General features: G+C 43.5%; 1 protein-coding gene across 1 annotated transcript in view; it reads right to left on the reverse strand.

Moving 5' to 3' along the window:
* The window catches only part of sema6bb (sema domain, transmembrane domain (TM), and cytoplasmic domain, (semaphorin) 6Bb), a 154,528-nt gene that overhangs the window by 46,687 nt on the left and 93,786 nt on the right, over positions 1 to 14,055 (reverse strand). The window contains exons 6-10 of the mRNA XM_034081247.1: positions 10,014 to 10,112; positions 7,752 to 7,842; positions 7,167 to 7,286; positions 6,386 to 6,474; positions 4,313 to 4,530 (exon numbers count right to left, since the gene is read on the reverse strand). Of these exons, the coding sequence (XP_033937138.1) occupies positions 4,313 to 4,530; positions 6,386 to 6,474; positions 7,167 to 7,286; positions 7,752 to 7,842; positions 10,014 to 10,112 (617 nt within the window). The remainder of the gene's footprint in view (positions 1 to 4,312; positions 4,531 to 6,385; positions 6,475 to 7,166; positions 7,287 to 7,751; positions 7,843 to 10,013; positions 10,113 to 14,055) is intronic.

A 14,055-nucleotide genomic window follows, 5' to 3' on the forward strand; every position in this document is an offset into this window, starting at 1 on the left:
GGGATGTATTAAGGAAACATAGACGATGTGAAATATGGTATCTTTAGCACTGCCGTTAAAAGGTTCAAACATGTAAAGGTCAGAAACCCTACACACTTAGTCTGACTCTCTGTATGTATACTGTACAAACTTCTCTCAGAAGGTCCTTGTATATTTTCCCGGATCATTTTCATTATATTTTTTTAAGGCTTTGTTTTTGTTAACTTCATGGACTTACATTTCCACTATCTTAGAATGGATCCGGAGGGCTTTCAGATCAACTTTGTGAACGTTTTAGAGCACAATCAGATAAACATGATGGAAGAAACTTGGCAAAGGACATGGCCAGCACTACACTTACTGACCTCTGGTCCAATCTACCCTCAATGTGTGTTGTTACTTCGATGAAACAAGGCTCCACTGGTTTCTTTCGAGACAAAGTTTGACATTTTCGGTACTTATTTGTTTTCTTGCCTGGAATTAGATTAAAGTCTGGTGAACTTACATTTGTTACAGAGCAGACATACAATCCTTCAAACTCCAGCTATTCAGTATGCAAATCTATCGCTTCGACGCTTATTATCTTTCAGCACACATACTATCGGGCACTGGGATATAAATGTATTTTTCATCATTTTTAATAGTTCTCCAGCGCAGACCAATTTACAGTCATGAAAGAATATCGCTCAGATATCAAACCTACATCACAAGTTTCATATTAAACCAGTGAAGCTGTTCAAACCTTTAAACTTAGGCGCTAATAAAAAGACTTTTCTTTACCTCGCCTGAACTTCTAGCCTTAACTTCTTTCAAAAAATATTATTTATCCTCCTGCACACCTTTCAACTGATCTACTTTCTTTTTTGTATTCTAATTTATCATACTTTTCTTTGACCTTTTCACATCAGAGTATCCAGGCTCATGTGGACCCCTGTAACGACTCTGTTTGTCCTCGTGACAAGGACCCTGCTGAGCAATACACATGGGTTCCCTCCCCAAGTCTATTTCTTAAGCCCTAGCGAGATAACTCACGATGTATCCCCTTGTTTTCTCTACTTGTCTCTGCCCCGGGGGGACGAGCGCACATCTGTGCATCCTCCTGCGTCACACTTCTTCTGGAACAGTAAACCTGTTCTCCTGTGCTCCTTGTCCTCCTTGTTTCCCCTCCTCTGCTGTGTATACCCAGAGGGTCTCACATCTGTCTGACCCCAGGACATGGGACATGGGATTCATTACGACTGAAAACAAACATGGCCTCCTACGTTCAGGATGCACCAGATTTATTTGACTTTGCACGAGATGTTTTTTCTTGCATTCCTGCGTGGCTCCATTAAGCCTAATGAGACCACGAGAGTCCGCTCCAGCAGCAATAGACATGTTCAGCTGCCAAAACAAAAGCAAATAAATAATTGTTTGTTTTATGTACTTGTCCAAGGATGCATGGCGACGCTAAGACTTCCATGAAACATCTTGCTGCTGTTGTTTACAAGGGCAGCATTAAAACATGTTTGAGCTGCTGAAGAAAGCTACTTTTCTGTCCTTCTCCCCAAAGGTCTCACATGTGTATCCTCCCTCTTTTGAGTTATCCGCTGCTCCCGGTGCCTCCTTGACCTCTTGAGCTTCAGGAGTGCGAGGGCAGGAGGCGCTCAGTAGGAAATCCGAGATGTTCTTTCATCCAGTTTTGAAAGGAAGGGCCTGGGGCTTCAGAGGTGGATGCACGCAGGTTCTGACAACTGGAGGTGATTTTTACTCTGACAGTAAAGAGTGAATGATCCCACACACGCAACCTCATAACATTCCAGGAGCTGGTTTATGCCTGCAAAATGAGTCCTTGATTATGCGAGCGCAGGAGGAGATGAGTAACTTCTCAGGGCCCAGGGCAGACTCTAGGAGGGCCAGTTAAACCTCAACTTCATCCCATTATTCCCATTTCTCCAGTCCCATATATGCTGCCCGGGGCCAACTGGCAGGAGAGCATAGCTTTCCTTTACGCCCAGGTCCTGCCTCATGCTGTTTTCCCCGCACGCTGCCAGCCAAAGCAATTTGTCCGGCAAGCACTTCGCCAGTGTGACACAGTGGGCCACTGGGAGTTGTGCAGCTCACCTCACACATTCTCTCCGTCTCTTAATGCTTATTTCCCTCCATCACACGTCTCCTTATCCCCCCCCCCCTTTCGCTTTCTCTTGGCTGGCAGTTATTTAAAAACCGGACCCAGTGGCAGTTCACCCAAGCAGGGGTGTGTGTGTTCAGCTGGTTCTCCTCGCTGGCATGCTGCAAATGCTGTTATCTGGGAACCATTGTGAGCATGTGTGTGTGTGTGTGTTTATGTGTGTGAAGCATCCATCTGTCTCTGCAGGCGGTGGCTTTCTCTCGCAGCGTAGTCCTTCCAAACACCCAGATAAGATGCAGCTGATGAAACCGTTTTAGATCTCAGAGCAGGGGGATGCACGTGTTGTCCATTATTGACTTCCTCGTCCTTGAGTTTCTCATCCATCTCCCCCTCCCTCCTAATTGTCCTCTCTGTCTTCTCTCCTTTTACGATTTATATCCACTCGTTGCTCTCCTTTTCTCTCCTGTCCTTTACCCACTGCTTTGAGACACTGCCCTGCAACTAGAATCTCGATATATACAAAAGAAATAAGAGATGGTGTAATACTGGGATCTTTGACAATGATGACTATGCTGCTGGCTGCATTTAAGTGGGACACTGTATTGATTCCAGACTAGTCTCAAAGTGTTTCTATATGTTTTCTACAATGTCCTGCAGTGCTAGACACTGTAAGGGCTATTACGTTTCCAGAAGTGAGAAGTGTCCTGAATACTTTCTATAATTTGAGCCACTTATACTGCAATATGCTGTAGCAATACATCATTGTAAAGTGGACAAAATACGTTTATCCCATAGACTATATATACTTTATATCCCTGGGCAACTTGGAGGATTAGACCACACACATTTACCGGCACAAACGACACTATAACACACTCCAGGAGAGTTAACGCCGGAACCCAGAGGGCTTATTTGAGGATTACATTTTTCTTTCTAATGTTCATAATACCAAACTCAACACTAGAACATTATTGCCTCTCTGTTCAGAAACTCATTTCATAATTCAGGATTTGAAGTATACGGTATGTGTGTCTCACATAAATATGTTGTCACACTCCAGACTCTCAGTTTGCTGTGTGTGTGTGTGTTGTCTTTACCCACAGTCTTCAATAATCCCCAATTTACTGTGCAGCATCCTTCCTCTTCCTCTCTTCGCCTCTCACCTTTTTTCAATTTAATCTTTCAACAAATCACGCTTTTGTCCTCAATGAAAGCTTTCCATGTGTCTTAAATTACTCTGTACCCCATGCTCCTGACCTCTGCTCCTCTTTCACTTCTCCTGAGGTCTGCCTGGCCTGTAGGAAGCCTTGCTCTTTCCGACTTCATAGCAGAGGGAACAGACTATGGTGGTCTGCTAAGTTTTTAAGGTGAGCAGTGTGAGTTCTGCTTCACATTGTCCCTCTTCGTGGGAAGTGTGTCAAGATGTGTTGTTACGTCTGTGTATTTCTTAACAACACTCTCAGGGTGATTGAATCCCCTTTTGTCGTTTTCCTAGCACGGACACAGATAGAAAATCCCTTCCACTTCAGTCTGGCCACACTAGCACTCCGAGCACGTACTTTATCCACAAATGCAGTCAAATAAAGCTTCTCATTTGAAGGCAGACAGGTGAGGTATTGATCTGGATCAAAGATTCCTATCCAGGGTCTGCACTCCTGTCAGAGAATGTGGAAAGGTTGTGGAGCAGTAATGAACTGATAAACAATTCAAATAGCTATCGAAAAGTAATGGTTCAAATAGTTAGCTTTGAGTAATTAAAGAACAACGGAGAAGAAGGGCTAAATTATAAACTGTGTATATCCATTTTAAATAGTTAAAATAAAGTCATTCAAAAACACTTCAATTGGTTAAATAGAGAAAAAGTAATGGTTAAAATAGATAGTAAGTTGAAATAGTTATTATTATTATAGCTATTTGTGTGTGAATGTATTTAATTACCAGGGTCAATGCACAATAATCTCTTTAGATGAGAAGGAAAAGTTGAAATAAATACAGTAAAACGCAAAAAATATAGTCCAACGCCAAAGTTAGAATAACCTTTGAAATACTTAGCTTGAATGAGTTATCTAAAAGTATGTAGAAGATAAAAAGTATATACAGCAGGGTTGATGGTAAAAAGTACGGAAACCACCACTTGGACCCCCCCTTGAGTGCACATTTCTGAGAGGGAAGTGAAATTATTTCTGTGTTTCTGGTTAACAGGAGTTTATTTGCATGTTGTACCTGTTTGACGGTGTGGAGAACACCCCCAGGATGATGTCTCTGCCGTGCATCCTGATGATGGGGCTGGTGGAGTGGAGCAGGTTGAAGTAGAAGTGGGAATCCCCGGGGACAGAGCAGTTGAGACGGGCCTTCAGGAACGACGTCCACTGCTTCTCCAGGACGCGCTGAGACCCTCCCAGATCACGCTTGCACACCCGCGCCACACGCGACACCATCACCTGTGAGTCATCAGGCACAGAGCAGAAAAGGACATTCAGACAGGTGTATCTGTACAAGCACAGCTCATATATAAATTAGGGCTGTCAGTCGATTAAAATATTTAATCGCAAATTAATCGCACATTTTTTATCTGTTCTAAATGTACCTTAGTGGAATATTTTTCAAGTTTTTAATACTCTTATCAACATATGAGTGGACACATTTATGCTAATGTTTATTGTCATTTGAACAATGACTAATATTCTCATGAATATTGTCACAGTTTGCTTTCTCACTCACCTATTTTCTGCATTAACTTTCCTTAGTCACCTGGTAGTCACACCCTGTCTCTCTCTCACTCTGTTGCACCCATCAGCTCCATTAGTATTTAGGCCCACTTCACTTTCACCTCAGTGCCAGATCGTACTTTGCAGCATGCCAGTCTTTCCCGCATTACCCTTCAGATTGCTCTCCCGGTTTCGACCCTGCCTGTCCCTGACCAGCCTGCCTCGCCTGCTCCCTGACCCGTGCTGTACCTGCGACTCCCGTCCTGCTTTCTCCTGGAACCCTCACCTGTCCCCGACCAGCCCTTTGCCTACTATCTGCCGTTTTGTCTCCTACCAGCCTATTGCCATCAATAAAGCTGATTACCGACTATCCCTGGTTTCCCGTGTTCTGCACTTTGGTCCTCAGCTCGATTGTGACAAATATTAAACACAACAACCTCTGAACATTACAAATATTCGCCCCAATTCTGAGTGTGCTGACTTCTCCTACAATGTCCCACTGTCTGGCTTCCTTCATAAAGTCAAGTGCTCGGCGCAGTTGTGGCGAAATGTCGCTCCTCTGTTTTCATTTCAACAGCTCCTTATATCCGTTAGCGCAGCTAGCTAGCACCAGATGCTAACAACAACAACAATGCACGTAAGGTCTCTCGCTCGCTCGGGCCACACATACACACACCCTCCCGGTCCTCCCGATGGCCAGTCGGTGCCTGCCGGTGAGCGTGGAAGTGTGGTCTGCCACAAGCGGGCGGCAGGAGCGGGGCTGTCAGCATCAGCTTTAAACTCGATGCGCTCTGAAACTACGGGGCGGCCGAAGAAAAAAAAATACACATGCGTTAATCGCGTTAAAATAATTAGTGGCGTTAATTTTTTACAGCCCTAATATAAATCAAATGATACGCTGGGGGTGTAAGCTTTGTGTTTCATCTTCAAAAAGACACATTTAAAAGGTGTTTGGAACTTCAGAGTGATCTATCCAGTCATTTGCATGCTATTTGACACATCATTGTTTTATAATGGTAATATCTAATATCAATTATTCATAAAAATGTCAGCGCATTTCAAAAATGTCTTCTTTGAACATCCTCACCCACACACCAGTGACGCTGTTTAAGTATCCATTTACTCTGATCTCTGTACACATGGCAAAGACCTCGTGCAGGCACTTATCCCCAAATGAGAAATGTTAATTTTTAAGAGCAGATCCTGACGCTGATCTATATAATAATGATGCATCTCCAGCTCTGGTAGGGACGGGCCATGTACAAAGCAATTATCGCTTTTTCGCAGGTCAATACAGACATGACATGTTTACTCCGACAACTATTTGTTGGATTAGATATGCAGACAAACAAATACAAGGATGAAAGGTCAGTGCAGCTGTGGGAAAAGAGTTGATATTGACATTCAAATAATAGCAGCGGAGCGATATTAGAGCGGCACTTAATTGTTTATGGCGTTGTATTTTAACCACACATTCCTCCACAGTCCTTTTAAAGATAAAAGGAAAAGATGCTCTGATTTGACCGTGTGAATACTGAGAGTTCAGAAGGACAGGAGGATATTGTGCTCATCAGAGTGACTCCTATACCTTCTCCAGGTAGTTGAACTCCATGGCTATCTCTCTGAAGAAGAAGTAGATGTGAGGTCCCCACTCCACGGCACTCACAAAATACGGCTCTGTATTGTGAGAGAGGGAAAACGAGAGGAAGGGAAATATCATGAAATATGGATGGTGCAAAGAGAAAAGCAAACAGCAAACAGTGTCTCCATTTGCAAATGCATCCTTCACTCCCACGAGGTATCATTTGGGCAGTGAGAAAGAGGCACAGGCCATGCTTAATTTCATTACATGGTGAAAGGGGATTTCACACCAAACAATAAGCGCATTATGACTCCCTGATGCTTCTCAGAACTCGGTTTCACGCTATGCATTTTGGTGCTTTTACACCCGGGACTAGCTATAACCTGTGTCCGATTCGTTTTTACTGTCTCACGGTTATAGGTAGGTTCGACTGTGATGTGGATTTTCTGTCGAGCAGCGGTACGTCTGACAGCTTCCCTGTCCGATGACCTGAACGTGGAGTTGTCAGGCTGCTGACTCAGTGCTTCTTCCACTGACACCAGTATCGATCCTGCATGCAGCTAAGTGATGTGGACACACACTCAAAACTCCAGCCTCTGGTGCACACACACACACACACACACACACACACACACACACACACACACACACACACACACACACACACACACACACACACACACACACACACACACACACACACACACACACACACACACACACACACACACACACACACACACACACACACACACACACACACACACACACACACATCTGCAGGTACCTCTGAACCACTTGGAGTCGTGCTTGACGGTGCGCAGTGCGAGACTGTCCCCAAGGCTCCGGTAGATCACCGCATCGATGGCCAGGAAGTCTGTCACCGTGGCTGTAAACAGATTTCCCTCTGACACACACACACACACACACGCACGCACACACACACACGCACACACACACACACACACACACACCCCCCAGTTAGTTGGACAGCCTACCAAAGAAACAGTATGACTACAGACAATACAGCCTGAGATATCATCAGCGTTTTATTAAAGTCCTGCATCACAAACATGCCCTGGCAATAATATAATTGCAGTGCCATAATTGCAACAGCACTCCTACGCTACGCATATAAAAATCGTCTTTTCTTTTTTTTACGTCTAGTTACAGTAATATCAGATGACGGCGTTAAAGCCAAACACGGTTGATTTGATTAAAGTGGAGTGTTTTCAATCAGATCAAGTAAACAAAGCAGATGAATAAATCCACACAATCACAGCAGCACGAAGAACATTCGATGTAATGACTTAGTTTTGTGTTACGTACTCAGGTGGACATTAAAGGATGGAACTAAAAAGGTGCGTCTTACCTGCAAACCGAGCGACATTAGCGTGCTTTGGGTCATAGGGGCATCTCGCCATACCACTGACTGTGTCTCCTACCATCTCCAGAGTGTCTCCCTGTGTCACACACACACACACACACACACACACACACACACACACACACACACACACACACACACACACACACACACACACACACACACACACACACACACACACACACACACACACGCATTAAACTCCAAACAATTTGAATGCATCTACAGCAGCATTATGAAAAAACAAGCCACAAAGAGAATGACAATTAGGGAGTGTTATGGTAAGTGCAAACTAATAACTCACTGGTGCCAATTAGGCAGAGCCGCAACAACAAGAGAGTCACATTCTCACACACACACACACACACACACACACACACACACACACACACACACACACACACACACACACACACACACACACACACACACACACACACCACACACACACACACACACACACACACACACACACACACACACACACACACACACACACACACACACACACACACACACACACACACACACACACACACACACACACACACTTAGATGGTAGCCAAGAGCAGCGGATTTCAGCAGCACAGTCTAATTCTCATTCACGGCTGAAAGGGAAATTATTTATGTGTCATTTCATTAAAAACATCTATAAATAACGCAGCAGCTAGCGGTGCTAACTGGTCTCCAGAGACACAGCAGCCGATCATGCAGGGACAGGTGTGTTATTCACCGCTGTAGAATGCCATGAGTGGCTGACAGATAACAGGCCAGGTACGTCTCAGTGTTTCAGAATGTTTGAAATGTGGGAGACTGAAAATAACACTTTATCTGAAAAAGCCTTTCATCGTGAAATAGAAAGAATGATGTGAAATAAGTCGACGATTAATATTAATGTCTGGTTTGAAATGGTTGCTGTAACGGAGCAGAGCGGGCTGTCGGCTCAAGGACTGGACAGAAATATGTTTTCAGCCAACCCGTAATCATCCGTTATGTAAGGCTTATTAATATGAATGTACTGAATAGAAATCAATGTTTTTCCTCAGAGATGTTCACTAGCTGTTACTAATAACTTTTATACAGTTTTAGGATGACTGTAGAAGTTAGATGGTCACTACTGAATGTATACTATATCCTAATAGTCAGGAGAGGAGATATATATTGTGAGCCGGGTTGGACTTAAAAAATGTCATCTGTTACAATTACTAGTTACCTGTTAAACATGCAATCAGTAACCTTATCTAACCATCACGATATACAAGTAATGCAACCTGATTACTTCCTGTTACTAAAGTCAATATCAAACGCAATGCAAATAAATACAATACCAATAAAAGTGCACATCTACTGTACAGTACATAAGGCAACAATTAAATATAAGCAAACAGAAAATGCTCCGCTTTACTTTAATACATACAGCTATATAAATGCACACTTTTATATGAATATATGGATTCCATGTTTTAAACTTACTTGTACCATCGTATTCCTGTTAGTAGTCCCTATGGTAACAGTTATCTGATCACCTTCTTTTATGTAACTGTCAGGAAATACAGTTACCTTTTTTTTGTATCCTCATTACATGTAATCCGATCTTGATAGGGAGTGAAATACCGAGTTGTAGATTTGAACTGGTCAAAGATAAGCGCAGTTTATAATATACTGGTGTAGGTATAAAAAGCCTGTATTAAATATTGCCTTTTCATAAGAGATACATTGTAAATGGTGGAAATGGAGTGATTTAATTTCACATTTTCTTTATTTAACTTGGACAGAGTTGAGGGAATATTCAGAGGACACTGTGGCTAATGGATTCAGGCCAGTCGACTCCTACAGTCAATGCTTGAACCCTGGAGTCTCTAAACTTCTGCCTCCAGCTGGGAAATAGCTCTGCTTTCTTAACCACCAGCCAAATGGATCAAAGCGGGTCAACACATCATGTATCCACCCTCCTCCGCCCGCTCCACTCTTGTGTGCTCCTTCTTGATTATCCGTCTCTTGACTCTCAACGATAACAAGCCTGGCAGAATGCAACGTTTAACCACCGAGAAATAACTGTTGTATCTCAGGAAGAACATGGCGCTGGAACTGCCAGACAGGGATAAGTAAGTCCTGGGGAGGAACAATCACCTTTAATCAAGCTGTACATTTTCACCTGACCAGACTCACTGATTGAGTTTGGGAAGCGAGGCCTCTGCTTAGGCAGAACAGACGTCAAAGCAATTATTGTGAAGTGTTCTTGCTCACAGTGTAGTTGGCACAGAGGGGGTTGAAGGCGTTGGTCCCGCACACAAACAGTCCCCCCGGTCTGCGGAGCAGCACCTTCATGAAGTTACGGCATTCATCCTGCAGAAACAAAACAGACACAAAGAGAGGGAGAGCTTAATATGCAGGAGGGGTACAAGTGAAGGGAAGAAAGGCAAAATGATGGAGAGAATAGAGGAACAATTGAGTTTATTTTTCAGAGACTGATTATCCAAAAGCGCTCTGTGAAATGAAGCTTTGCAGTTGCCTGATGTGTTGAATTATCACACCATTAACGCTGTCAATCACATTGATATCGTCTGAGTATAGCCTGCGGAGACTGTCTACCCCTCTTCACACACACACACACACACACACACACACACACACACACACACACACACACACACACACACACACACACACACACACACACACACACACACACACACACACACACACACACACACACACACACACACACACACACACACACACACACACACACACACACACACACACACACACACACACACACACACACACACACACACACACACACACACACACACACACACACACACAGAACCGCTGTTGATTGACAGGCGCTAATCCAAAAACCAACGTCGGGATTTTAAAACAAGAAACAGATTTAAAGCTAATTTTCACACCGTGAGGCTTCAAACTACACGAAGCCCGCCTAATGACTAAATAAGCCCGAGTCACAGTTTAATTCTTCTGTGCCTTTTCTTTTAAATGAGAAGTGGTGTAAGCACAACAGGACTTAATGGCTGCTTTAGCCCAACAGTGCTGAGAAGTAATAGATGTTGGTGTAGTGGAACGGAGAAAAATGACTTTCAAGTTAATCTGCTGCCTCGACAAAAGGACCGAATAGTTAAACAGATGTACAGTAACCTCTGATATCACTGCTGTGAGGATCAAACACTACTGCAAATACGACACCTCTTATTTTATTATTTCAACCAAGAAGCCATTACTTTTATCCATCCATTTACACTGCTTACTGTATACTGTATATTAGCCTAACTTAAACAAAAAACTGTTATTACATGACTTTTGACTAATTACTTAAAGGCACAAATGTGCACATGTCTTTCTTTTTAATTAAGTTAAGCTGTACATGTCTTCATTTAAAAAAGAAAGAAATTATATAATATTATATTGTTATGTTTCTTGTTTCGTATGTTAATCACATTTTCTCTCAATATGTTCATTTATTATACTAGAGCTAATTCATTTTAAAGAAAAAACATACTTAATAATAAACCAAATTCTGATTCTGATAGCTATCGCACTCTCAATTACAACATGTTAGCGTTTACATATACTAAAATAGCACTAATAAAGAGAAGAAAGATTGTGAAAACATTTATTATTTGTATATAAAAACGTTGACATGAGCTGTCAGCCGTCTGATTAAAGAGTTATTTCCTCTCAGGTTGTTTGATTTTGTTGGATTGTTGAGCGTAAAGGGTTTTACTTCAAATGAAAAACAAGTAAAATAAGATAGAAAAGTTATCGTATGTACAGTTAAGTTAAGGACAACGTGTTTTGTTCCCGCTTTCACCATCTTGTGACCACCTCAGATTTATTTTAGGGCTGCTTGGGAGGCCCTGATCCCGGGTCGGGAAGCTCCGTCTCAGGGGCTTTGGGTACAAAAACTAACATGAGGGTGAAAAAACAAAGAATCCATCAACAGTGAATCTGTGCTGGAATTTACACGACCTTTGACTTTATAAAGACAAAAAGTGCCGACAGCTGATTGCCTTCGCAGGGTGGAATCTGCTGCCTGTGTGTGTAGCGTGAGTGGTGATGTACAGTACTGTAGATCACGGGTGGACGGCAGCCAGCACCCCCCTCCCCAAACCACTAGCGTCCCAGTCAGGATGGCACCAGCTTTACACACTCACACACACACCAGACGGGGTCCACTTCAAGACCACCACCCGCACTGATCTCATCGGAAAGAGAAGTTGAGCCGCAGCAGAAGCGGTGGTGGTGATAGCGGGAATGTGAAATGACAGCCCGTACGTGAATGTGTGTGTGTGTGTGTGTGTGTGTGTGTGTGTGTGTGTGTGTGTGTGTGTGTGTGTGTGTGTGTGTGTGTGTGGGGAAGAGATCAGAGGGAAAGCGCTGATATGAGAGCCGAGTGAGTGTTATTCCAGATGCTCCACCCAACACCCTCCTACCTCTACACCTTCCCACTTCACTCCCTGCTGGGTTCTCCTTTTCCAACAGTACAAAAACAGGAAAGGAGGAAGTGTTCCATGCGTGTGTGTGTGTGTGTGTGTGTGTGTGTGTGTGTGTGTGTGTGTGTGTGTGAGTTGGGGTGCAGAGTCAAGTGTGAGGTGTACATTTCTAATGGCGCAGCACTGTGTGACAAATTGCGGCGTGACAGTACATGTGTGTCACTCCCACACGTTCAGCATGTGTTTGTGTGTGCCTGGTGCATATATCTTTGTGAGCGAGTGTGTGTGTGCGCGTGCGTGTGTGTGTGTGTGTCTCAGCACAGATGCAGGCTCACGTGTGAGAATCAATTGCATGCTGTTTGTCGGGCTGGTCAGAGCTGTAATCACAAAGCGCGATGAAGCACTCTTAATAACAACCCAGAGAAACTGCCAGGCTCCCGGAGAGGGAGGACACACTCAGAAGAGCCAAGTCGCTGCCCAATGTGCATTTGGCAGCGCTTACACACTGAAAATGACACATTTCATGACTACAGAATACAAAAACAAGGGTTATATCCTTCATATCAGTTCAGCTACTGAGCTTGGGTTGCCAGTTGCACTTCAACACCAACAGAATCCGTCCCCTGCTGCATACCTGCTTTTCATTCAACCTTATTCATCCATTCCAGGAAGCAATTGGGCACTTCCAAGTATAGCCTTTCTTTATTCAGAACGCAATTCAGTGCGTAGAATTTTACTATGGTTTCCACATAATAAAAAAAAACCAATTACAAAGGATCAAGTATTGAATCAGGTGATTAGATATAAAGTTAAACGTTGTACGTCCTGGTGACTCCTTCTTAGCCCCTCTGCCTCCTACACTCCCTCGCTCCCTGGGAAGAATCCAGACAAAACGCCACCTGTGCTGGCTGGCAAGCACTCCCGAGACCCAGACGACTGCAGCCCTCCTCCTCCTCCTCCTCCTCCTCCTCCTCCTCCTCCTCCTCCTCCTCCTCCTCCTCCTCCTCCTCCTCCTCCTCCTCCTCCTCCTTATTATTAATCTGCAGCTCAGATGAATTACACAGGAGAACGCGTCTGAGTGCAAATATGGACATAGTTGTGAAAGGAGGGGAGAATTAAAGAATGTGTGAAAAGATAGCAGGAGCTGGTACACAAGTGTGTGTATGTGTGCAAGTTTATATATGTATATCCGCATTTAAATGAACTAAGCCTACTACGCAGTAGCCTTTTAATCCGTCTCTTGATCTTAGAAAGATACAGACATTCTCCAGACATTCTCCATGGACACATGGAAAGCATGCATATCCAAAAGCAATCATAGACATATACATGCAAGTTATCCAACACACAAAAAAAAAAAAGAAATAAACAACTTTAAAAATAAATCTCGTTCGGAGGTAGTCGGAGGATCGGCAACAAGTTCCCTGTTGCTAGCCGACAACACATCTGCTCAAAACAACCTGCAGCAGTCAGACACCATTAAAGCTGAGGAGCATCCACATTCTGCATCTGCTTTCTATCTGCTGTCCGGATCTCCCCCTTTACTCTTAGACGATAAACAAACTTTCATTTGCCCTTAGCTAGGGTTCATGTTGGTTCTAATGATGAAGCTTTATCCCGAAAACCAAATGGGTTTTCACCTCGGGCTACAATCAGCATCGCCGCGTGGGTCTGAGCAAAATACAAAACAGGTGCATAGGTCGTAAAATCGTCCTCTCATTTTCCTGCGTTATGAGCATGTTTCATACTCATAAAATATAATAAGTTACGATGACTTGTTTTAGCAATGTTCGTACAATAGCAGCCATCTACACATCTGTACATCAGGGGGTCGT

Source organism: Pseudochaenichthys georgianus, chromosome 4 (genome assembly GCF_902827115.2).
Source record: "Pseudochaenichthys georgianus chromosome 4, fPseGeo1.2, whole genome shotgun sequence".
Lineage (NCBI taxonomy): Eukaryota > Metazoa > Chordata > Actinopteri > Perciformes > Channichthyidae > Pseudochaenichthys > Pseudochaenichthys georgianus.